This window comes from Papio anubis, chromosome 16, assembly GCF_008728515.1.
Source record: "Papio anubis isolate 15944 chromosome 16, Panubis1.0, whole genome shotgun sequence".
Taxonomy (NCBI): Eukaryota; Metazoa; Chordata; class Mammalia; order Primates; family Cercopithecidae; genus Papio; species Papio anubis.
In genome coordinates, this window is record NC_044991.1 from 21,419,051 (window position 1) to 21,443,632 (window position 24,582).

Genomic DNA, 24,582 nt, shown 5'->3' on the forward strand with positions numbered 1-24,582 from the left:
TCGAAAAGGTCTGAACGGCCCCAACGCGGAGTCCCCAAGAAACAGACAGGTGGCTGGAGCAAAACTTTACTGTCAGAGGCTCTGCTGGGCCACAGGTCTTCAGGACACCGGGCTGGCCCGGCCTCCTCTAAGGCATTCAATAATATTAGTAATTAAATAGCAACGCTCATCCCCCAATCGGAATGTACAACAGAGGTCCCATTGTGCCATGTGGTCCCAAGGGGTCTGGTCCCATGAGGTCTGGTACTCAAGAGGCAGAGGGGGCTCCCTGATGCAGAGGGGTTAAGGCCACAAAGGAAAAGGAGAAGGGATGGGGTCTGGGGACAGTGAGCTGGTCCATCACATCCAAGAATCTGGCTCAGCCCTTGGGGTGACTGAGTGCAGGGCATGCCAGGTCCCAAGCTCTGCGGGTCCGGAGGGGCGGCGGGGGCCCCGAGGCGTGGGGATGCGTGAGGGTTTACGGTCTGGCTGTGTGTCCATCCGACCCCGTGCCCAGGTCCTCAAGGGTTCGGGGCCAGCCAGGGAGCTCCCAGGTGCATCTAGTGGCCCCCCCATGCCAGGGCAGGGGCTGCCTTCATCGGAAGAGCTGGAAAGGGCTTGGCTTCGCGGCCCAGGCAGGCCATTGGCCGTCCGGCCAGAGTCCCCAGGTTGGCCACATTTGCCACCCAGGATGCTGAGGGACGAAGAGGAGGAACTGGAGGAACAGTAGGCAGAGTCAGGAGCTGGAGGGTCAGGGGCCCGAGCTGAGTCAGGGGCTGGTCCAGTGGGGGTCACGCTAGCAACAGCCTCAAGAGCCCGGGCATTGGCCAGGAACTCCTCTTCCAGGCGCCGAAACAGCTGCTGCTCCTGCTGCGGGTCGAGCTGCAGGGGTGTGCGGAAGATGCTGGCCGGTGTGGTGCCCAACTCTGGACTGGGGCTGGAGACCCGTGAAAGCCGGGGTGCTGCAGGGCTGCGGGCACGGGGAGTCTGGGGGGTGCTCCTGCCTGAGCCCCCAGTGCCCCTGCCCCTTGGCACCCATGAGTGCTGCCCGTCTCGATCCCTGCGCACAAGCAGCACAGCCTGCTCCTCGCGGCTCTGGCTCCGGGCCCGCCGGGCAGGGCTGGGGGCTGACAACTGGGCTCCCCTGCCTCCTGGGGCCCCCCGGGGCCGGCCCCGATCCAGCCGGTCTCGGGACTGGCTGCGCAGGGCAGGAGGCCGTCTCGGAGAGGCCGGGGTGCCTGTGGTCAGCCGCCGGCTGGGTCGCTCCCTCCGGGGGCCAGTGCCTGTGTCATCACTGCGGGTACCAAGGGGGCCGCTCTGGGCGGAGGAGGCTGAGGAGTCACTGTCCCCGGAGTAGCGGCGGGAGCGGGGATGGGGGGGCAGCTGATCCCGGGGCCTGGGGCAGGGGGACAAGAGAGACAAATGGGGTACCACGGAAGGACTGGCATGCAGAACAGGCAGGGAGAGGAACAGCAGGGTATGTGGCTGGTGGACGGGGCTGTCAGGGGCATCGGTCTGTCCTGGGGACTTCCAGGGAGAAGTGAGCAGCTTCCTCCAGCCACCCAGGGCCCCAAAAGCCACGGAAGAAGAAGTTTCCTGGGCTCTAGACACCCCTCTTCCCAGAACGGGCCAGAGGAAGCAAGAGCTGGACTGGCTGCCGCCCAGCCACAGGGCCCGCCCCAGCTGTGTTGTTGGTTTGGTTGTGTTGCCATGGAGATGGGAAGCTAGGCCCGCCCCCACCCACGGGAACTTTTCCCAGGGTGTGAGTCACTCTGGCGCACAGGCAACCCGTCATGCAGGCCAGGGCTGACGCCCCCCAACCCTCTGGACCCTCACCCCTCGTCCTCCTGCATCTCACCTGGGCGGGGTCTCAGGCCCCTCCTTTGTGCTTCGTAAGCTAAGGGGAGTCATCTCAGGTCGGGAGCCCCGGCGCTCACTCCCGGGAACTGGGCTAGCAGGGCGGGGACTGGGAGTGGGCGACACCCTCTGCGGAGAAAAGGTACGGACCCTCGGCTGGGGTGGGCGATGAGCTGCAGGGAGAGAGGACAGGCAGCATGTGAGGGACGTAGCCACACAAGCGAGTCCCCTGCCCATCCACCCCCAGCCCCACCCCGGCACTGACCGGTGGAGGAGCAGCGGCACGGGTCGTGCTTGTCCAGGTAATGCTCCAGCGTGTCCCAGCCACCACCCACTCGCACCATCACGTGGCTCCTCAGCACCTGCAGGCGTGGGCAGGTCATGGCTGTGCCCCGGGCGCCCGGCAGCCCACCACCTTGGCTGCTGCCCACTAGAGGGGCCCCTGGCCCTTACCCGCACAAAGATGAGCAGGCTCGAGTCTCCCACACGGTACTTCCCCTCCGAGACCTTGATCATGGGGAACTGGTCGGGGCAGGTGCAGCGGCCCAGGATCTCCCTCACCTGAGGCCAGAGAGAGGTTAGGGGTCAGAGGTCAAGTCCTCTTCCTGGGGCTTAATGTCAGCCATTCCAGGATCAGGAGGAAGTCAGGCCTTCCAGGGAAGTGGATGGAGGCAGTGTTACCCCAGATGGGGTACAGCTTCCACACATGACCGACCTTTTCTTTCTTTCTTTTTTTTTTTTTTTTTTGAGATGGAGTTTCACTCTTGTTGCCCAGGCTGGAGTGCAACGTTGTGATCTCTGCTCACTGCAACCTCTGCCTTCCAGGTTCCAGCAATTCCCCTGCCACAGCCTCCCAAGCGGCTGGGATTACAGGCATGTGCTACCACGCCTGGCTAATTTTGTATTTTTAGTAGAGATGGGGTTTCTCCATGTTGGCCAGGCTGGTCTCGAACTCCTGACCTCAGGTGATCCACCCACCTCGGCCTCCCAAAGTGCTGGATTACAGGCGTGAGCCACCACGCCCGGCCTTTTACCAGCTCCCCCTTCTTGGCTCTCTGGGCCCAGGGAGCTCCCAGGATGAGATGATGGGGCTGTGGTCACGCCATGGTCTGAGACCCGGTGAGGAACATCCCACAGCTCCTAGAGCTGGGGAAACCCCAGAGCCTGTCCTCACTCCCCCTTCACCCACTTCCCAGACAAGAAGGCTGGGGCCCACAGGAAGGCCAGGCGGGCTATACGACACAGGCGCAAGGGGCCCCATGCCCCTGGGTGGGCACTGATGCAGAGGGGTACCACAGACACGTGGGACACACAGGCCACTGGCTGGGTGAGCACGCACCACATAAAGCGCCCCACCAGAGCCAGAGCTGCCAAGCTGGCTATGTGGGCAGCCCTGCCCGCCTCCCTGCCCACAGCGGCAGTGGTGCCGCCAGAGGAAATAAGCAGGTGGAGCCTTGAGTGACCCTGGCCCAGGACAGGGGGTGGGGCCCCAGGCTCTGCCCACTGCCATCCGCTATCCGCCTCCCAGGCAGGCACATTGTAGTCCTGACCTTCCGATAAGAAGGAAACTCTTGGTCCAGCCGTTGGGGGTGGCAGGGGCCACCCACATCCTGGGAGAGGAGAGAGTTGGGGGCAGGGCCCGGCACCTTCTATGCTTAGAATCCTGCAGCTCCAAACAGGATCCCCATCCCAGCAACAGCAGCAACCTGGCTAGGCTTCCCAAGGATGCCTGGGGAGTGGGGAGACCTGCAGAGCCCCCCGGGGTACCTACTGTGTGGCAGGCACCTTGCCCAGGGCTTTCCATGCCTCATCTCAACTGAGCATCACAGCACCCACTCAACCTCGAGCCTCCCTGAGGTTCTGGGCACATCTGCCTAAGACTAAGTGCAGGGAGGGCACAGAGGAGGCGCCCCAATCATGCAGTCCCCCAGAAGAAGGAATGCACAAGCTCAGTTGAGGCACAGCACACAAAGTGAGGGAGGATCGTGCCAGGAGCCCGCATCCTGTCCCAGGCCCGGCTGGGCTGCGTCATCTCCCCAGCACCTCCCTCTCTGTGGGCTACCCATTTCCTTGGGGTCAGGTATACATTCCTTGATTTGGTGCTCAACATGTGCACTCTTTGTGGGGCAGGCTGTTCTGCAGATAGCAGGGTGGACCCTGGGAGGTTCAGGGACAGATCGCAGGCACTAGCTGGGCTGTCGGGTCCCTGGCGCCTGGTGCTGGGGGACTCACCAGCTCGTCGAGGTTGCGCAGGTCGCTGGGTGTCATGCGGGGGCCACGGGCAGGTGTCCCTGGTGCAGGGGTGGTTTCAGTGGTGTCCTCCCCAGCAGCAGGGGCGTTGGGGGCTGGGGGTGCAGCACGCAGCTCCCGCTCAATCTCCTGCTCGAACTGCACGAGGCGTGGGGCGAGCAGGCCCAGGCGGGCCCCACGCCGTGCCACCTCCAGCAGGCACAGCACCACGCTCTTCTCGTTCTTGCGAAGCACCAGGTCCTCAGTCTCAAACATGAGCACCTCCGGCACACCCAGCTCCGTGCGGCACCAGCCGATGAAGGTGGCCACGTTGTCGCGGGCCATGAAGGAGCCAGGCACTACACTGTGTGCCTGGAAGGCCACACCTCGGGCCGGTCGGGCAGCTGCCAATGCACGGGCAGCCTCGGTCACGGCATTGGCATGTTGGCACAGGGTCGTGCCCGTGGCCAGCCCCGTCAGGAAGCCATCACCACCACCCGGGAGACCCAGGCCGTACAAGGCATTGAGCCACTCGGCCAGGTCCTCCTTCATGGCCTCCACGTAGGCCTCACTGGAGCGAAATGGCCGCACGCTCTTGGCCGCCGAGCCCGCGATGCCCGCCACCGGGTCCGCCATGCCCGGACCGGCCGAGTCACTGTAGGCAGGAACACAGGTCAGGATCGCTGTGGGGACCCAGTAAGGGCTCAGTACAAACTAAGCTGCTGGCCACCTGCACCAGTCTGTCACTCAGGGCAAATGCCTGGTTTACATGTTGGCTCTGGGAAATGTCGGTGCTCCAAGTTTCCTCATCTGCGAAATGGGTACAGTAACATTCCCTGCCTCATGGGACTCTATGGGATAATTTTTATAAACTTAAGGTCCATTAAGTGTTTGCTGTGTGACTTTTTGGGGTGCAAACTGGGGCTTGGCTGGGGCCTCCCTCTCAGGCAGGGAGGTGCCCATTGTGAAGGGCTGGGACCTAGAGAAGTGAAGGCAACGGCTAGGGCCCCCAGAGGACACGAAGGGAACCCAGGTCCTGACCTCAGAGTGGGTTATGTGCATGGCTCAGGGCTGGTGCCCACCCCACGTCCTGCGGGAAGGTCCCCGCGCCTTCCTTGGCCCCCCTTCCATAAGGGCTGTGCCATCATTAACAACGACATAGCAGCAGCAATAGTGTAACAGCACGACCGCACTAGGGCTGAGCGGGCGGAGGCATTATCTCCATTTTACAGATGAGGAAACTGAGGCGCAGAAAGGGCCGAGCTCGTGAAGGTCGCAGAGCTGTGGGTGGAGGAGCCCGGGCGTCCAGGCGGCGCAGCGTGGCCGGTCTCGGCGATCCAGGGCCACGGCCAGGCCCCGCCTCCTCCAAGAAGCCTCCCTAGCGCCCCAGGCCGGTGCCAGCTGGGCCAGGACTCAGAGCGGCCTCCGCAGGCCCCGCCGGTGCTCGGGCCTAGGCCCAGAGAGGGCGCGGGGCCGCCCAAGGTCACACAGCCCCGGGGAACAGAGGCCGCGGACGTCGCTTCCCGGCCCTCCGCCCCCGTCCATGCGCACCAGGCAGGGAGTGCTGGGGGTCCCCGCGCTCACCTGGCTCATCCCGCGGCTCCGGGGAGCATCGCCCCGGCGGGGGCCGGAGCCGGGCCGGGCCCGCCGCAGGGAGGCGCCGCCCGAGCCGCAGCTCGATCTGTCCCGCGCCGCGGCCTCCTCCTCGCCGCCGTCTCCGCCCCGCCTCCCTGGAATTCGGATCCGGCCCGGAGGGGGCGGGCGGGGCTGCGCGCTCTTAAAGGGGCCGCCCCTTTCCCGAGTCGGCGGGGCAGACAGGGGAAGAGCTGGGGTCTCCCCACGCGATCGGGCCAGGAATCCCGGGTCTTCAAGCGCTCTCGACGCAGAGGGCCCCAGGGTCCCCAGACAACTGCGACCGGCCCAGGCGCCCCAGCCCCACCCAGCCTAGTACCCTGGGCCCCGTCCAACCTCTTTGATCCCCTGGGGAGGAGGTTGGGACCTTTTAATCCTCCGCCTCCCCGGACGGTGGGCTCCCCGGGCTGGCGCACAGCACGGCCTGTTCCCAAGATGAAGTCAGGAAGCGATAGCGGCTGGGGGCTGCGAAGTCACCTCCTCCCGGGTGGATCTCCCCTGGCCAGATAACCGGCACCGCCGCGGGGAGGGGAGGATGGCCCTGGTGACTGAGGGCTCCTTGTGCTCACAGAATGCTCGGTTTTGACCTTGAGATGAGGGGAACCGGTTTTACAGATGAGGATACTGAGGCTTAGAGAAGTAGGCAGATGGCCAAGGCCAGAGTTCCGCACAGAACAGGGGACGGGGGCATCGGAGGCCGGCCGGACACGGGAGGGTTAAGCCCTGCTAGGCTCTTTTTAAACTGCAGAGGACAGACCGCCCGGACCAGCGGGAAATCCTGCCCCCTGCTGCTGCCGGCTGGGTTGGGCGGGACGCCGGGCGGGTCTGGGCGGCAGCCATGCTACACGGGCGGGGCCGGCCTGTAGGGAAGAGCCGCCGACCACAGCCAGGCTCAGAGCTCCAATAAATCTCCTACTGTGTGCTACCAAGACTGCTCTGCGCCCTTGACCTGAATGGACTGGCGTGTCACCTCTGTGAGGGACACTCATGCCCAACCGGGGCGCCGTCAGGAGAGCAGCTGATGGAGCCGGGATTTGAACATGATTATGATGACGCCCTGGTCCACGGATGAGCAGCATTGGTTGAGCACCTATTGTTAGCCAGGCCTCTTGGTGCCAGGCACTCACAGACATCATCCCAGAGTCCTTGTGATTTTTTCTTTTCTTTTTTTTTGAGACAGTGTCTCACTCTGTCCCTTGCTCAGGCTAGAGTGCAGTGGCTAGATCTTGGCTCACTGCAACCTCCACCTCCCAGGTTCAAGCGATTCTTCTGTCTTAGCCTCCCGAGTAGCTGGGATTACAGGCGTGAGCCACCACATCCGGCTTTTTGTATTTTTAGTAGAGATGGGGTTTTACCATGTTGGCCAGATTGGTCTCGAACTCCTGACCTCAGGCGATCCGCCCGCCTCCCAAAGTGCTGGGATTATAGGCATGAGCCTGTGTGACTTTTTCAAAGTTGTTTTCTCACCTCAGTGCCTGGCATGGCACTTCCTCCAGTGAGGAAGGCAGAAATTAACAATCCTCAAGGCTGACACCTGCATGGCACCTACTGTGTGCTGGGTCTCTTTGGGCACTGGAAATCAACAGCAAAACAGCAGGGAACCAAGCAGTGCCAGCTCTCAGGGCCTGCTGTCCCAGTGGCAGTGAGGCAGCCTCAGGGCAGAGACAGGGATGAGGTGCAGGGGAGACGGGGAAGGAGCTGGGTGAGGGTGTGAATGTGAGGGGGGCTGCAACTTAAAATCCCTCATCAGGAAGGGAGATGAGGGAGGAAGCCCGGGGATATCTGGAGGGGGAGAGGGAACGGTCAGTGCAAAGGCCCCAAAGTGTGCATGTGTCCAACATGCTCAAGAAGACTGGGGAGGTGGCTAAGGCTGGAGTGCAGGGAGGTGGGTGAGGGAAGAGGTAGAGAGATTAGAGAGACCCCAGGGCTGGTTAAGCAGGGCCTTGCGGGCTGTGCCTCTTTTGAAGGACATGGGAGCCATGGAATGATTTAGAGCAGGGGTGGTTGGCTTAGGTCTTAACATTCCCTGGGGCTGCTGTGGTTGGCCAAGGCAGGAGCTGGAGCCTCAGAGGAAACCAGGTGGTGAGAGGGTGTTGGATTCTGGCTGTATCGTGAGGGGAGAGCTGATGTGCTGGTGGATTGGTTGTGTGAGAACGGGGTCCAGGACGACTCCCAGGGCTGAGCACTGGGAGGGCAGGAGTGCTAACACCTGGGGAGGGGAGGGCTGCTGGAGGTGGAGGAGGGTTGTGGGTTTGGGGTGGGGGTGAATCAGGGTGTGGACACTTAACAGTTTCATCTTCAAAATACCCCGATGAGCTATGATACTCTTAGGTGTTCTCATTTTACAATTTGGGGAAATTGAGGCCCAGAGAAGGCACGGGATGTGTGTAACCAGCAGCTGTGCAGGCATTTGACTCCTGCTTATACCTACCTTGCTCCATTTTGGGGCTGTGGACACGGGTGAAGTTGGACTGAACCCAGGCTCTGTCATTGGTCATTAGGTGGGATAGTGAAGCTCCCTGAGCCTCAGTGGCACCATCTGTAGAATGGGACAGTAGTAGTAGTCACATCATGGGGTTGTGAAAAATAATACCACTACCCAACTCAGTGTGGCCCGGCTCAGCATGTCCACTTCTCTGGGGAGGAGGGATTATAAAGAGATTCCTTCCTCCCTCTGTGGCCGGTGATAAGAGGCCTGTTCGAGACCACAGCCTCCACCTGATTGTAGGACATGTAGTTGCTATGGTGCAGACCTCACTGGGGGGTCAGACCCCTGGCCCAGGGCATGGTGGACCCTAGCTTTGACCCCCTCTGTTGTATGGTGGCCCAGGGCCCGTGGGGCCACATCTGGGAAAGCCTCAGCCTCTGCATGGTCTCCCTTGTTCCTTGCAGGAGCAAGAGAAACCACAGAGACTGCTGGAGGCACAGGAGGTTTGGGCTATAGGGACCCTAAGCCCATCTGTACAGATCCTTGAGGCCACCCCCCTTGTGCACAGAATGCTGTGGCTCCCATATGGGCTCCTTCTGGCCTTTGGCCAGAGGGTACATAGCCAGTTTCTCGCACCCACTGCTGGGTGCCAGCCAGCAGCCTGTTTGGCCTTGGTTGCCGCTAGAGGTCAGACGATGGCTGTGGAGCTTTCAAGCAAAACTCGCATTGTGGGCTACAGCCCTGCTACCAGGCAGCTCCAGGAACCTCTGGCACTGGTTGGATTAGAACTCCTAAGTTCTCCAGCCTGGACTGAGGCTCTGAGCACAGCCCAGGATGAGGGAGGGACTCACAGGAGGCTTCCGGCTGCTGTGTCCAGGTGTGGGCTCAGCTCCAATGACTGCAGCTGGTCAGCTCCTGCTCTGGCTGTGGGACAGGTGACCCCGAGCTGCCTCCAGTGCCCTCCACAAGAGAGACGCAAAATTGGAAAACCCAAGTGGGCTCTTTCCAACCTGCCTGCATCACAATGTCCTCACTGCCGGCCATACGCCCAGCAGATCTGTCAGGAGTGGGGCAGGAGGGGACAGCATGAGGACCAGCTGTCGTCCCTGTCACAGACTGCACTGTTGGCCCCACAGCTGCTGCTGCAGCCCTGTGCTCTTTCCCGTCGAGCAGGGGAGCCACTCCCTGCGGGCATAGATCAGTCTCCCCATGGACCCCACCACCTTTGCCCAGGCCTGTGCCGTATGGCCTCGTGGGACCTCAAGTTTGTGTTGGAAACTTTTAGTCTAGGTGCTTTTGAGGAGTTTGAGCAGGGTGTGGGATAGATGCCAGCCTTTTGACCTGCTCTGTCATCTGCCCTGCCCACCTCCTTCATTCCCTGGCACCAGCCAGCTTCATGCAGGCCTTTGAGACAGGCTCGGAATCCATGCTGCCTGAGGGCATCTGTGCCCAGAGGAGTCCAGAAGTTTCTTTGGGCTGACAAAAATAGACTTACCTGCTGTAAACGTCTCTACCAGGGCTATTTAATGCCAGTGACAAACCCCTCTCAAGGTAGGGACTAAGGGTCCTCCTGGGGAGCCTATGCAGCCAGAGTCTGACGGATGCTTGTGCAGCAGCAGCTTTCAGAGCAGGCTGCTTGTCTTCCCTTAGTGCTGGCAGCATGCGGGTCATGTCAGAGCACCCATCCTTTCAGAAGCAGGTGCCTGTGTACAGTGGGTGGTGGGAGGGTGAGTGTGCGGGGTCTGGAGGGCAACGACCCTTAGCTCAACTCGGCCTCTCAATGGCAAGTCCTCCCTTGACCTCTCTGTTCCCATCTCAGCTGAGGTGTGGCTGTCCTGTGTTACCTGCCTTGAAGGTTATTAGGAATTAAACACATGGAGGTACTTAGTGCAATGCCTGGCATGACACACGGGCCCAGTGATTCCCTAGTAATGGGCCTCATAGGTGTGTGTGCACCTTGGCTCTGACACATCAAGGCTGAGGTGAGAGCGTCCTTGGCCCCTTGAGGAACAGTGCTGGACTGGCGAGCAAGGCAGAGCAGGGCAACTGGGCTCCCAGGGGTCTTTTGAAGCATGGCAAGCATGCTTGGAGCCACCAAATGGTTTTGAGACTGGAGACGACCTCCTGTGTCTAGCTGGTTTGGGCCAAGTATGGTGGCTCACGCCTATAATCCCAGCACTGGGAGGCCAAGATGGGATGATCACTTGAGCCCAAGTTGAGCCCAGCCTGGGCAACAGTGAGACCTGATCTCTACAAAAGCATCAAAAAAATTAGCCAGGTGCTACACCTGTAGTCCCAGCTACTCAGGAGGCTGAGGTGGGAAGATCGCTTGAGCTCAGTTGAAGCTGATTGTGCCACTGCACTCCAGCCTTGGTGAGAGCAAGGCCATTTCCAGCCACAACAAAAACCACCACAAACCTTGGTCTGGCTTCTAAGGAAGGGCTGGAGACACTGAGAGAAGCAGGGAACCCAGTGAGGTGGTGTCATGGAGGTGGGGGGCTGTGGTGGTTTGCACTGTCCTGGATTTGGAAGAGAGCTAGGTTGGGGGCTGGGGTTTGAGAATAGGTCATGGAGGACCACAAGGTTTGGGGCAAGTGTGTGTTTGCTGACCTGGGGTGTAGGGAGGATGGGGCAGGAGCAAGCCCTGCTCTACACCCATCATGCACCCAAGCCGAGTTGCCCTAGGGAGAAAGGGCTGAAGCCAGAGTATGGGAAGGACAGCCAGGCAGTGTGGGGCTCAGGGAACCCAATGCTAGCCTTGGGGCCATCCCACATTTAGGGATAGAAGAAAAAGGAAGCAATGAAGGAGACAGAACAGAGAGGGAATGACCATTGATTTGGCAACATTAGAAGTCGTTGGTGACTGAGAGGTGTTTTTTAGTGCTGGCAAAGAATGAAGTGGGTTCCAGAAAGGGAGGAGGCAGACATGGCTCTTTCCATGTGCTTCCTGTAAAAAGAGCCAGGAAGATGGTTTGGACGGAGGGGTATGATGGCTGGTTAAGGAAGGGTTTTCCAAATGCAGAGAATCAAACACATACTAGCACAGGAAATGACCAGGGGAACAGCAGAGGTGTACGCAACACTTGTCCAGAAGCGCTGGGATGAGAGGGCCCGACGCAGTCTGCCTGAGAGGGATTGTCCCTCACCTGAGGGAGCAGCCCCTTAGACGCTCCTAGTGCCTGATACCACGGAAGGCAAAGTTATTTCCAGGTCTTCCTGTGCTTCCCTTACCTGGGTCTCTCCTTGAACCTTTGGACACTAGTGGGTCTCTGAGGGTGCGTCAGGGCCAGAGTCTGTTTCCATGTCACAACCGCTTTAGATTTCACCTCACATGACCCCTGAACAAACCATTTATCTGGAAAGCACCCCTCTCCTGGGTGGGGTGGGAGCACGCGCCCAGCAGACACGCAGTGACTGTGGAACAGAGGCCGAGAAGGATAACTGTTTATAAACATTTTGAATTTTATTTAAAAAAAAAAAAAAAACATCACAACCATGAACATTGTTACAGTTAGAGGCCCTCTTGGTTCTCCACAATGATACTGAGCATGCTCACAAGGGGTTCCCATTGTTAAAGTCTTAGTTAAACAACCATTTTTAAAAGAAGGAAAAAAAAACTCCGCACACTACCATTTAACTTGTTTTAATGTTTCTTCACAAATGGTGAAAAATACTAAAGTACAGACAAGGAATAATCATAATGTTGTGGCCAACATTATAAATATGGAATTATAAATTTAAAACATTTTCTGGTTTAAAAAATAAATCTGGTAGTCAATGCAGCTCTGCGGGGTCTCTGCATCTAGTAGGGCCGATCTCTGCGCTCCTGACGGTGCTCGCCTCTGCAAGGCAAAGAGGACTCTTTGGTTAGAATGGGGAGGGGTGAGGAAGCCCTTCCAGAGCCCCCAGGTGCCCCTTCCTGACTCCTCCCAAGCACTGGCACAAGCTTCCTAGTGCCATGGGAACTTGCTCCAACCAAGCTGGGAGGGGCTGTCCTCTCACTGTGCCTGGTGGCCCACAGCTGCTTTTCACCAGCACTTACTTATCCATTTTTCCAGGTCCTCCACGTCCTCCTCTTCTTCCTCCCATCTGTTCCATCAAAGGTCCAGGGGGCCCTCCAGGGCCACCTCGTCTTCCTCCACCAAAGCCACCTCGGTCCATGCCCCGGCCACCACGGAAGCCACCTCTGTCTCCACCACGGCCACCTCTGAACATTCCACCGGGACCACCACGATCCATGAGGCCACCTCTTCCTCCCCGCATGCCACCAGGGCCACCTCTGCCACGATCACCACCTAAGGTGAGAAGAGCAGGGCGAAAGCAGTCAGTGGGTGGCTGCAGAGGCCCTGTGGACACTGGAAGCTGCTCTGCTTCCTTCTCTCTCACCGCAGAAACAAACCAGACACTTCACTCAATCTCAGCATCACGCTGACAATTTAGAAATGACGACAGGACGACAACTCAAGGTTCTTAAGCAGACGGCAGCTGCAGTTTACCAAGCCCACAGATATGAAAAGAGATTTAGCATCAGGAAGCTGAGGGGACACTCATGAAACCTGCACCTACCCGGGGGCGGGAAGGGTGGCGGGAGGAAGCCTTCAGGCTTTGGGGCCTTACACTGGTTGCACTCTGTTCTCCAGGCGAAGTTCTGGTTTCCACAACCCCTGCATACAATTACATCACAGCAGAAATCACCAATTGAACTAAGGAAGATAAACAAGGAAAGGTGGTGTGTGAACAGGTACACACACTCACTATCAGGATCTATGTACACCCAGGTTTTAGGGCACAGCCTAAGGCAGCAGTGCGCCCACAACACAGGTCAAATCAATCTTCAGAAGGCTCTGAAGCATCCAGGGAATGGCTGACTAGTGCCCCTAACCAGCCATCAGGGTCATCATTCTGTTCCTCTAGACAGAGCAATATGCTCTAGAGTGGGGATGGGATGAGGGAAGGGTGGCTTCACTCGTAAGGTATCAATTTGCCAAGACAAGTACATACGGATTGGGACACTGCCAGTCTCCAGCTCGGTGCTGGACGTTTCCTCCTCCGGAGGGGTTCCCTCGGGAACCCCGGGGTCCTCTTGGAGGAAAGCCTCCTCTATCTCCTCCACGGCCTCCCATGCGACCCATGGGTCCCCCAGGACCTCCTGGGCCTCCTGGACCTACAACAAGAAATAGCAGATCATTTCTCTGTAGCACCAGATTTGCTATGGGAAATAAAAATCACTAAGTAAACCCACAGATACCACTGTTGTCATTTCCCCATCACCTGTCCCATATGTTTCCGTGTGGCTCAGGCATCAGCCCCTTCCCTGTGATGAGCGTGTTCCACGTGCTCTACAGGAAACAGAGCTCCAATTCTTTTTTTTTTTTTGAGACAGAGTCTGGCTCTGTCACCCAGGCTGGAGTACAGTGGCGCGATCTCAGCTCACTGCAAGCTCTGTCTCCCAGGTTCACGCCGTTCTCCTGCCTCAGCCTCCCAAGTAGCTGGGACTACAGGCGCCCGCCATCACGCCCGGCTAATTTTTCTATTTTTAATAGAGATGGGATTTCACTGTGTCAGCCAGGATGGTCTCCATCTCCTGACCTTGTGATCCGCCTCCCAAAGTGCTGGGATTACAGGCATGAGCCACTGTGCCCGGCCTTTTTTTTTTTGAGATGGAGTCTTGCTCTGTTGCCCAGGCTGGAATGCAGTGGAACAAGATCTTGGCTCACTGCAACCTCCACCTCCCAGATTCAAGCAATTCTCCTGCCTCAGTCTCCCAAGTAGCTGGGATTACAGGCATGCACCAACATGCCTGGCTAATTTTTGTATTTTTAGTAGAGTTTCACCATGTTGGCCAGGCTGGCGTCAAACTCCTGACCTCAGGTGATCCGCCCGCCTCGGCCTCCCAAAGTGGTGGAATTACAGGCATGAGCCACCACACGCGGCCAAACTCCCACAATTCTATAAGGAGCAGGCATATCTATACAGACACAACCAAAGCCTAATAAATGGCAGTATGGAGGTGAGAGGCAGTGTGGCTTCCAGCCTCCCGTGTTCTTCTCCTCTTCCTTTTACACCCACAAACGTTCAAAGTATTGACTCTACACACAATTTTATATTTCTTCACTCTAGTAATCAAGTTTCTCAAGGGTAGGGAGTATATTGAAAACCTTTTAATGCAACATAGGAGATCAAAGAAAGTACCTCCGCGGAGTGGTGGTGGCATCCCTCTGCCCTCACGGGGTGGCATACCCCCCCTCATACTGTTCATTGGAGGCTTCTTCCGAGCAAGAGAGACTTTAAGTTTGCTCCCTTGAAAATCTTTCCCTGGAATAAGACAACAGAACATCAATTACTCCCCTATATTCCCTGTTCACCAACTAAACGACATCATCAAATGACCACTCCCAGATGCATTAGGTCTGCCCCTCCTGTAATCTTCTCTAAGATCTTTACTGACAAGGCCAGAAAAAGGCTTTTTTGAGATGGGGGTCTCACTGTTGCCCAGGCTGGAGTGCAGTGGCAAGGCTCACTGCAGCTTCAATCTCACAGGCTCAAGCAATCCTCCAAAGTAGCTAGGACTACAGGCACGCATCACCATGCCTGGCTAATTTTACAAAATGTTTTGTAGAGGCAGTCTCTTGCTAGGTTGCCCAGGCTGGTCATGAACTCCTTGGTTCAAGCAATCCTCCTGCCTTGGCCTCCTAAAGTGGTAGGATTATAGGCAAGAGCCATCGTGCCTGGCCAGAAAAAGGCCATACACATAAATATACTTAAAAACCTCTCTGCAGCCTGGCCAACATGGCGAAACTCCATCTCTACTAAAAAATACAAAAGTTAGCTGGGCAGGGTGACATGCACCTGTAGAGTCCAGCAGCTACTCGAGTGGCTGACGCACAAGATTCACCTGAACCTGGGAGGCGGAGGTTGCAGTAAGCTGAGACTGCTTGTGCCACTGCACTTCAGCCCGGGTGACAAAGTGAGACTGGCTCAAAAAATCAAAAACACAAGCAAAAAAATACTGTCTACCATAAGGAGGAAAATAAGCTGGTGGGAAGCTGACTGTATGGCGAAGAAAAGAGAACCAGGACTTGTTATTTGACACTTTCTTTGAGACAGAGTCTCGCTGTTGTCCAGGCTGGAGTGCAGTGGTGCAATCTCAGTTCACTGCAGCTTCAAACTCCCCGGGCTCAAGTGATCCTCCCACCTCAGCCTCCTGAGTAGCTGGGACTATAGGTATAGGCGTGCGCTACAACACCTGGCTAATTTTTGTATTTTTTGTAGAGACAGGGTTGTGCCATGTTCCCCAGGCTGGTCTCAAGCCCCTGGATTCAAGCGATGCACCTACATTGGCCTCCCAAAGTGCTGGGATTACAGGTGTGAGCCACTGGACCTGGCCAAGTCGTTCAATGCTTTCAAGTTGGTTTTGTCTGAAGTGAAATCCCAGCATTAATGTCAAGGCCTTATTTAAATATATATATTTATCTATATGCAAATGTACACTGGCTAAGATGTTCTTTTTTTTTTTTTTTTTTTTTTTTGAGACGGAGTCTTGCTCGGTAGCCCGGGCTGGAGTGCAGTGGCCGGATCTCAGCTCACTGCAAGCTCCGCCTCCCGGGTTTACGCCATTCTCCTGCCTCAGCCTCCCAAGTAGCTGGGACTACAGGCGCCCGCCACCTCGCCCGGCTAGTTTTTTGTATTTTTAGTAGAGACGGGGTTTCACGGTGTTAGCCAGGATGGTCTCGATCTCCTAACCTCATGATCCGCCCGTCTCGGCCTCCCAAAATGCTGGGATTACAGGCTTGAGCCACCGCGCCCAGCCCCTAAGATGTTCTTTTGAAGCGTTTTCTGTACCTTCTGATAATCTGCACTTAGAGAAGTGTTTGCCACTTTAAGCAAGGTTGATTTGTAATACTAAAGCCTGAAAATAAAGGGATCTCCAAATCCAGGGTCAATGGCTGGGTCCTAATACTACTGAAGGGAGATCAGCAATCTACTTCCCCCAGAAAGGGATGGAAGGTCTTCTTGCTCTTGTGGTTCACAAGTTCCTCCCTCCTGCCATACTCTATAGCCAGGGAGATTAAGAATGCCAGTGAGTACATCTTACCGTCAAACCATTCCACGGCAGCCTTGGCCGTAGGTGGGTCTTCATAGGACACTGTGGCATCGCCTTTGGGCTTTCCTGTTTCCTTGTCCAGGTAGATGTGGATCATGGGTTGCCCAGTTCTCTTGTTCATCTAGACATAGAACAGCATAGTTAGGCATGACTAGAATATACTAATTTGGGAGAAAAAAGTCCAGGCAAAATCCAGGAAGAGTACCAATTTTTCACATGTAGTAAGTCACTAAATGTCACTGTTTCTCCGCTTTAAGTTTTTCAGAATTTTAAGTTATTTTCTCCTCTATCCCTGCTTTATCATAAAAACCAAAGTAGACCCAAAGTTACAAAGTGTGGAAGTGAACAGGATAGGCCCCACTCCTTCCTTAGCCATCTTCTGATGCTGGTTCGCCTGCCCTGGCATTTTCTATGCCCAGACAGGTACCCACTGAGCACAGCCACCTCGTAGGGGTAGTCAGGCTTTGATACCACCACATAAGACAAGAGTGGCACAAAGAAAATTATCCTTAAACCATGAAGTATAGTGTACAGGCTGTGAGTGAACTACAGGGATTCTCGGTTAGTCTAACACAGCCACTACTTCCTCCAGTTAGAAGAGATGACTAGTCTTTCAGCTGAGTATCAGATGTGGCTGACTTGAATTCAGGAGCCACCTTGTATAAGAATCTTCATGTGTACTTTTTTGCATTAAATATGCACACCACCAGTTTAGTCTGTAATTGTTTATATATATATCCAGTAACATGTGAGAGCAATCTAATTATAGGGCTTAAAAAAGATTACAACAGGATATATATATTGATACCTCTCACTTAAAAAAAGGAACATGATACCTGAAGACGGAAAAGAAAACACGGCAAAACTGTGGTATAAATAATGTGGAAATGCATTTTTTTCTTTTTTATGAGACAGAGTCTCATTCTGTTGTCCAGGCTGGTTTCAAACTCCTGGGCTCAAGCAATCCTTGGGATCCTCCTGCCTTGACCTCCCTAAGTGCTGGAATTACACCTGTGAGCCACTGTACCCAGCTTGGAAATCTATTTTAACATCTTTATTTCCAAAATTTTGACGGTAAATACTACGTTTCTTAACCAGGATAAACTCCACATTCCTGAAAAAAACTACATATTATATACATATTAAAAAGCAGTCTTTTTAATATGCTCACGCCTGTAATCCCAGCTACTCAAGAGGCTCGAGGCTTGAACCCAGGAAGCAGAGGTTGCCGTGACCTGAAATTGTGCCACTGCATTCCAGCCTAGGCGACAGAGTGAGGCTCCATTTCAAAAGAAAAAAACAAAGGGAGTCTTGCATAGGGTAGAATATGACAGCAGACACTAAAAGCATTTTACTTTTGAGGTGTGTGTGTTATCTGTGCACAAACAACTACAAGTAGGGAGAAATTGCCTTATATAAGATTTACCAAAATCAACTTTCTTTTTTTTTTTGAGACGGAGTCTTGCTGTCTCCAGGCTGGAGTGCAGTGGCATCATGTCAGCTTACTGCAACCTCTGCGTCCTGGGATCAAGCGATTCTCCTGCCTCAGACTCCCGATTAGCTGAACAGGCATGTGTTACCACACCCAGCTAATTTCTGTATTTTTAGGAGAGACAGGGTTTCACCATGTTGGCCAGGATGGTCTTGATCTCTTGACCTCATGATATGCCCACCTCGGCCTCTCAAAGTGCCGGGATTACGGGCATGAGCCACCGCACCCGCCCAAAATCAACTGTATTTCTACACAGCAGTAATAACCAGAAAAGTGTCATTTAACAAAGACCATTAACCACAGCAACTTGAAAATAAACGAAACTAGAGGTAAAACTAGTAAAATTTGCAAGACCTTTAAGGAAATCGATAGTCTTTACTGAAGAATACGCTGGGCACGGTGGCTCACACCTGTAATCCCAGCACTTTGGGAGGCCGAGGTGGGCAGATCACGTGAGGTCAGGAGTTCAAGACCAGCCTGGCCAACATGGTGAAATCTCATCTCTACTTACAAAAATTAGCCAGGAGTGGTGGTAGGAGCCTGTAATTCCAGCTACTCGAGAGGCTGAGGCAAGGAGACCCGGGAGGCAAAGGTTACAGTGAGCCGAGAATTGCGCCACTGCAATCCGGCCTGAGTGAAGGAGTGAGACTCTGTCTCAAAGTAAAATAAAATAAATAATAAAATAAATAGGGATAGGCCAGGCATGTTGGCTCACGTCTGTAATCACAAAACTTTGGGAGTTGAGGCAGCAGATCACCTGAAGTCAGGAGTTCAAGACCAGCCTTGAAAAACATGGTGAAACCCGTCTCTACCAAAAATACAAAACTTAGCAGGGCATGGTGGAGGGCGCCTGTAATCCCAGCTACTCAGGAGGCTGAGGCAGAAGAATCGCTTGAACCCAGGAGTCAGAGTCTGCAGTGAGCCGAGATCGCGCCACTGCACTCCAGCCTGGTGACACAGCGAGACTTTGTCTTGATAAATAAATAAGTAAATAAACAAACAAATGGAGAAATAGAATCTTTACGGGAAAAAAAGCTCTCTCAGTATTACAAAAATGTAAATTACTGAAATTACTTCATAGATTTAGTAAACATCCAATTGGGGTTTTAAAGTTTTGAAGTTTATGGGGTTCATAAACGAACTCAAAAATACAGAAGAGTAAGAACTAAAAAACAGTCAAAATATTAAGAATTAGCATAAAGACATAATAATTTGAGGTTGGGTGCAGTGGCTCATGCTTGTAATCCTAGCAGTTTGGGAGGCTGAGGTAGGTGGATCACTTAAGGAGGCCAGGAGTTCAAGACCAGCGTGGCCAACAGGGGAAAACCCATCTCCACTAAAAATACAAAAATCAGTTAGGCGTGGCAGCATGTGCCTGTAAGTCCAGCTACCTCAAGAGGCTGTGGTGGGAGAATCACTTGAACCTGGGAGGCTGAGCAAGACTTAGTCCCTAGGCATGGAGGAGGGAAGGCTGGGCGTAGTGGCTCACACCTGTAAACCCAGCACTTTGGGAGGTGCCAAGGTGGGCAGATCACCTGAGGTCAGGAGTTTGAGACCCACCTGACCAATATGGTGAAACGCAATCTCTACTAAAAAGACAAAATTAGCTGGGTGTGGTGGTACACGCCTGTAATCTCAGCTACCGGGGAGGCTGAGACAGGAGATTCGCTTGAATGGAGGTTGTAGTGAGCCAAGACTGCGCCACTGCACTCTAGCCTGGGCACCAAGAACAATACTCCATCTCAAAAAAAAAAAAAAAAAAAAAAAAAAGGCTAATTTTTTTTTTTTTTTTTTTTAAAGGAACAAACCATAAGATATCTAGAAAGCAAGTCAGGCAAAAGCAACCTTAGAAAACAACTCTCAACATCAATTCACTCTCTTTAAAATGCTCAGCGGTTTAAAGTTTTGCCAGATGACCTGGTTACGCTTTTACTGACCTTAACAACCCCACATTGCTTAAAGAAGTCTGCCAGATCATCTAGAGTCACATTGTCATTTAATCCTTGTACATAAATTGCACTGTTGTCAGAGTCTTCATCTGGATCTACAGGTGGGCCTTTCAGAGAAAACAAGAGAATTATTATCATGCATCTATAGGGGTTTCTTAACTATCTGATCACTACTGCCCAAGGATATTCATCATAAATCTAAGAAAACTACCAAGCATACTAAGAATGCTATTAAACTTTCGGTTTACTTCACTTAAGGCCATTATAAGTAGATGCTCACAATAAAGGATTCCCCAAACTGTCCTTGACAGCAAGAAATATCACACTGGTCTATAAGGCTGCTGAACTCTAGGCATGCATTTACCTCTGTACCATTAATTTATAAAGCACAATATGAAGTACAAGAATTCAAAATTACCTAGATCAAGATCTGGTCCTTCATCCATGGGTCCTGCCAACCAGGAAAGATCATATAAAATATTATTAGTGCACGTCTTGCAAGCTACAAACCTTACAAACACACATAGCTATCTACTATACCACCATTTGATGGGGATTCATTAAATTCAAAATGACCCGCACTGCTAAAATGGAGCAGTGCCTCTTTAACATTTGTGAAAGGTTTGCTAGGGTTTGCTTTTTTCTTTGCTGGTTTGCTTCTAAACCATTAACCAAATACACTCTCAATGCTTATGTGCCAAATCAGTGTTAAATTTAAGTCAAAATTTTTCCTCTAAATAAACCAAATTTAAAAATTTATTCTCCCCCATATTACAGAAGCAGTTACTCAATACTTCAAGTTACCCTTTGTTTTGTAACCATAGGTTAACCTTATTACCCCTAAGACAATGCCGGCAGTACCCATTAGTCTCTTTTGTATAGATCATTTTTAAACCGCTTATGAAACTAATAAAAAAATTATAGTTTTCTAAAAACTGACTGCATTTTTTTTTTTTAAAACACTATCTATGGTAATACTCAAAAACTTACCACCAGGCTTATTGAAGCCACCTCGCTCTCCAGCGCTGCTGGGGGGATAAACGAAGAAATGAAGGCCTTTCCCTTTAAAAGCCAGTACCGCTCTGAGCCTTGGGGGGGCTCGTGGGGAAGAAGGGCACTGGCTAAACACATCTCCAAACAATGCATCTCTCTCATCTTGTCACTATGCCTTTCTTCAGGGCAGCTTGCTCAAATTTCCTCAATATACAACCTTGCTTGTCTGATTGTACACACCAGTGTGGTTGGTTCCTTTCATTTCGGGGGCTGGTATTAATAGTGCAATACTTGGCAAATTAGGAAGAAAAAATAGATCCCAAACACCCACCCCATCAGGTGAAAAACCAGAAGAGCTTGGTATAGAGGGGAGGAGCAAGTGGGGGTTAACTGCTGTGATAAACCTTTCCATGTTCATAAAGGTGCACCCTCAACCTCTCCCAAGGGAGAGCCAAATGAGGCCCAGGGTTTCCTAACAAGTCACAGTATAATAAAGCAGGAGACAACCACATTAAATTCCTACAACACACATCAGAGGACGCATCCAGCCAATCTTCAGCATAAAGCCATACATCTCAGGGCACGAATAGATTTAACAATCGCTGTGAAAGGAGAATTTACAACAAATACCAAGGCTCAGCGGACTGGGGGTGCAACTTTATAGACATATCGGTTAGAATAATGACTATGGCCATGTAAAATTACTTAAAGAGGGGAAGGGGAAATATGAATTGGACTTTAGGAGTTAAATTTTGTTTTCTTTAGAATTAAATAAAGGCAGCTCCCCAGTGGGAGGCCCTGAGTTTTTTCTAACCAGTATTGCACCTTTAATACCTGAATACACAATTTCAAGCTGTTGCATGCAGCTTTGTTTCCTTTTTAAAAGTACACACCATAAAATGTTCTCTCTCTTTAAACACAAAAGTTTACACTTTAATGTTACACAATTCTAGAGTATTATACCTCCTCTGGTTCATTACCAAACAACAAGTATGCAGTTACCAAAGTTACAGAAGGATTCCATTTATACAATGAATACATTTTGTTAAAAATATTCTATGTATATTTTTCCTCTCCATATGGACACCGTGTCTAGTCCCACTTTTCATTATGCTGCCGGCTGAGTACTGAGTACGGGTACTTTTTAAGTATTGAAGTGTATACAAGGCTCTCACTTTGTAACCTGTAGCATATAAATGCGACAAAGCATGTTAAAAAGTTTCCACGTTTAACAGCCAATGAAAATATCAAAATACTGAGGCAATGAAAAAGGGCATGTTAACAACATTGAGTGCCTTACCTGCAGAAGACACTGAAAACCATCACCACACCACAATAAAAAGGGGGGACGAGGGAAATGCCCCTGGTCTATCCCCACAGGATCCGACAGACTGCTTCACAGTCTGTCGTAAAACCTATGGGGAAAGCCATGGTCTCTTCTATGGCTCCAAGAGAGACTTCTCATCCAGAAAGAGGGGCCCCCTCTACTAGCAAAGTCTAGCACAATTAGTAGGATTATAACTTCTGGAGTATTTAAATAAACTTGAAATTGTTTTTGCAATTTAAAAATACTAGGAATTCTAGGTGATTTGAGACGTGATGATAGTACTTTCAAGTGTCTGTCTATTTTAAAACATCCAAAAAGAAGTGAAACCTTTATAATATTTTCCAAATCAGAAGATTGATTTTACTTCATACCAAATCATTAAATTTTTGCCTGTTGTCAAATGACTTTCTTCCAATAAAGATTTCACTAAAGACTTAAAGTTATGCAGAATATGCAAAATAGTACTTTCAGTAGTGAAGAGTATTTGCTAATATGGAAGTTAAAGATCAACTTTAATTTTGAAGTTCATTCTATTTAAAAAAAATACTATTTAATTTTTCCTAGAATAGTGGCATACCAAATCAAATGTAAATATCTAACATTCTGCATAACTTTTTTTTTTTACTAGTTTATATAGGGACAGAACACACACAGAACTAAGCCTTCTGGATTATGTTAACCACCAATATTATAGCTCACCTTCATCAAAGTACAGACACCAGATAGGGAAAAGGGGATGGGAGAAGGGAGGGGAAGGGCAGGCAGAGGTAGCAGGGTTATGTCATTGATCTAAACAAAGTTTTCTAAACCAGATTGTGCCATCAATCAAAATGGTCAAACCGATTTAGACTTTCAACATCGCCAATAGGAAGTGAGCCTATAATTATATACATTACTCTGCAAAATGCTATTGGATTTTTCTGTGCTCCATCCAAACTCTATGTATCAGGTGCACCTCAGGCTATAGTTTAAGGATTATGGGACCAAAATCTTCATTATGTTCAACGATTCTGAGTACAAACAGAAGTTGGGGACAAACACTGTGGAAAACAGCTGCATTCCTTTTCTGCAGTATATACACCAGGTATTTTTCAAGACAACCATTCAAATGCAATTAGTTAAAAACTCAGGGTCATTAGAAGGGTTGTGTGTGTTCCATCCCAAATCTATTACCCACAGAGGCTTCTCACCTCTGGAAACCATGAAGGGAACTGAAAGCTATGGTTTCAAAACCATTCTTTGTTCTCCCCGACCCAACGAAGTATACTGGCAGGGAAAGAAAATAAACTGCCACTTAATGTATGCCACAAAGATGACATTTCCATGTTTTAGAAGATGGCTTGAGCTCAACAGATTGTCCATGGAAATGCAGAAATTAATTTCTTATGTCTTTCAGTCCCTTCTTTCCATTGAAAATCCTATGGATGAAACAAAATTAGGTAAAAGGAGAAAAGGTTTGCTCTTACCCCATTCCACCGCGTCCTCCTCCCCGCCCACCTCTGCTCATGCCTCCACGATCAAATCCCCCTCTTCCCCTGCCCCGGTTATCAGGGCCACTCATGCTCCGGTTCTCTCCTGGTCCGGAAAATCCTCCAGACTCCTGCCCATAAACACCCATGCTACTGGGGTGGTCCTGTCGGAATGAACCTGAGGAAAGAGTCACATCTGTAAGCCATGGACCAGCATTTACACCACTGCCTGATGTACTTTCTCCTGGAATAACAAAATCCTCAATTGCAAGGCACTAACCAAGGCACCATCTTCTTTACATCACGATAAGGCACCCCTAATGGGTAGGCTCTTTTAAGTTCAACAAAACTGCTGGTTCATCACAGCTGAAATAACCTTATATAGTTAGCCTAGAATAAACCGCTTCTGAACCAAAAAAAAGCCCTCTCGCTAATATATAGTTTATAGGGTTCTCTATCCTAAGATGTCTCCAAAAGCAGCTTTTGAGCTATACTCAAGAAATGAAAACAGAGCCAGGTTTCTCAGGGCTTTAGCACACTGCTAGGGGCTCAACTACATAAACCAACACTACTCCTTTTCAGTTGCTGAAAAATCCCCGTGGATGGAACGTAATTTAAAAAGACCAACAATCCTGGTACAAACTAAATTCTGAGATAATTTTGTGCTTTTGGTTACCTCTCTCCACACATAAGAACTGCAAATATTCTGTGAGGTGGATTCTTTTTCCCCTCTTTTCCTTCCCTATTTTTTTTTTTTTAAAAAAAGAATCTTTATTTATTTTTAAAAAGATAGGGTCTCACTATGTTGCCCAGGGTGGTCTCAAACTCCTGGTCTCAAATGACTCTCCTGCCTTGGCCTCCCTCAAAGTGCTGGGATTACAGGTGTGAGCCACCGTGCCTGGCCTTTTTTCCCCTTAAAGGATATAAACAAAACAGCAACAAAAAAAACCACATAGCTTTTATTTGACTATCAAAATCATAGTGGCCTGCAATAGCTGCCTTCCCACCTCACATTAATGACTGATAGGGAGGCCAAAAACGATCTTGGATTTACTCACTGCATACAACCTCCCCAAAGATAGTAGGACTAGCAGTCTAAAACATCTTTTTCTGATCAATTATA

At 51.7% G+C, this 24,582-nt stretch overlaps 2 protein-coding genes across 13 annotated transcripts in view; both read right to left on the minus strand.

The window, feature by feature from the left end:
- Positions 1-52: 52 nt before the first annotated feature.
- Positions 53-6,722, minus strand: GAS2L1 (growth arrest specific 2 like 1). The gene is made up of 6 exons (XM_009217036.3): positions 5,650-6,722; positions 4,069-4,720; positions 2,290-2,397; positions 2,102-2,198; positions 1,838-2,009; positions 53-1,375 (listed from the first exon to the last, which is right to left on the minus strand). Exons 2-6 carry the CDS (start codon positions 4,699-4,701, stop codon positions 340-342), a joined length of 2,046 nt encoding a protein of 681 aa, XP_009215300.2. The 5' UTR covers positions 4,702-4,720; positions 5,650-6,722; the 3' UTR covers positions 53-339.
- A 4,845-nt stretch (positions 6,723-11,567) lies between these two features.
- The window catches only part of EWSR1 (EWS RNA binding protein 1), a 31,108-nt gene continuing 18,093 nt past the window's right edge, over positions 11,568-24,582 (minus strand). For 2 of the 12 annotated variants that reach the window (XM_009217008.2, XM_009217006.3), the window contains 10 exons: positions 23,457-23,637; positions 20,661-20,695; positions 20,089-20,121; positions 19,659-19,777; positions 16,221-16,350; positions 14,318-14,440; positions 13,127-13,289; positions 12,692-12,828; positions 12,168-12,420; positions 11,568-11,967 (listed from right to left, as the gene is read on the minus strand). In XM_009217008.2, the coding sequence (XP_009215272.1) occupies positions 11,928-11,967; positions 12,168-12,420; positions 12,692-12,828; positions 13,127-13,289; positions 14,318-14,440; positions 16,221-16,350; positions 19,659-19,777; positions 20,089-20,121; positions 20,661-20,695; positions 23,457-23,637 (1,214 nt within the window). In that variant the 3' untranslated portion in view covers positions 11,568-11,927. Of the gene's footprint in view, positions 11,968-12,167; positions 12,421-12,691; positions 12,829-13,126; positions 13,290-14,317; positions 14,441-16,220; positions 16,351-19,658; positions 19,778-20,088; positions 20,122-20,627; positions 21,847-23,456; positions 23,638-24,582 lie in introns of those variants that run through there. The other 10 variants (XM_009217007.2, XM_009217005.3, XM_003905383.4 and 7 more) reach the window with 8 other exon arrangements.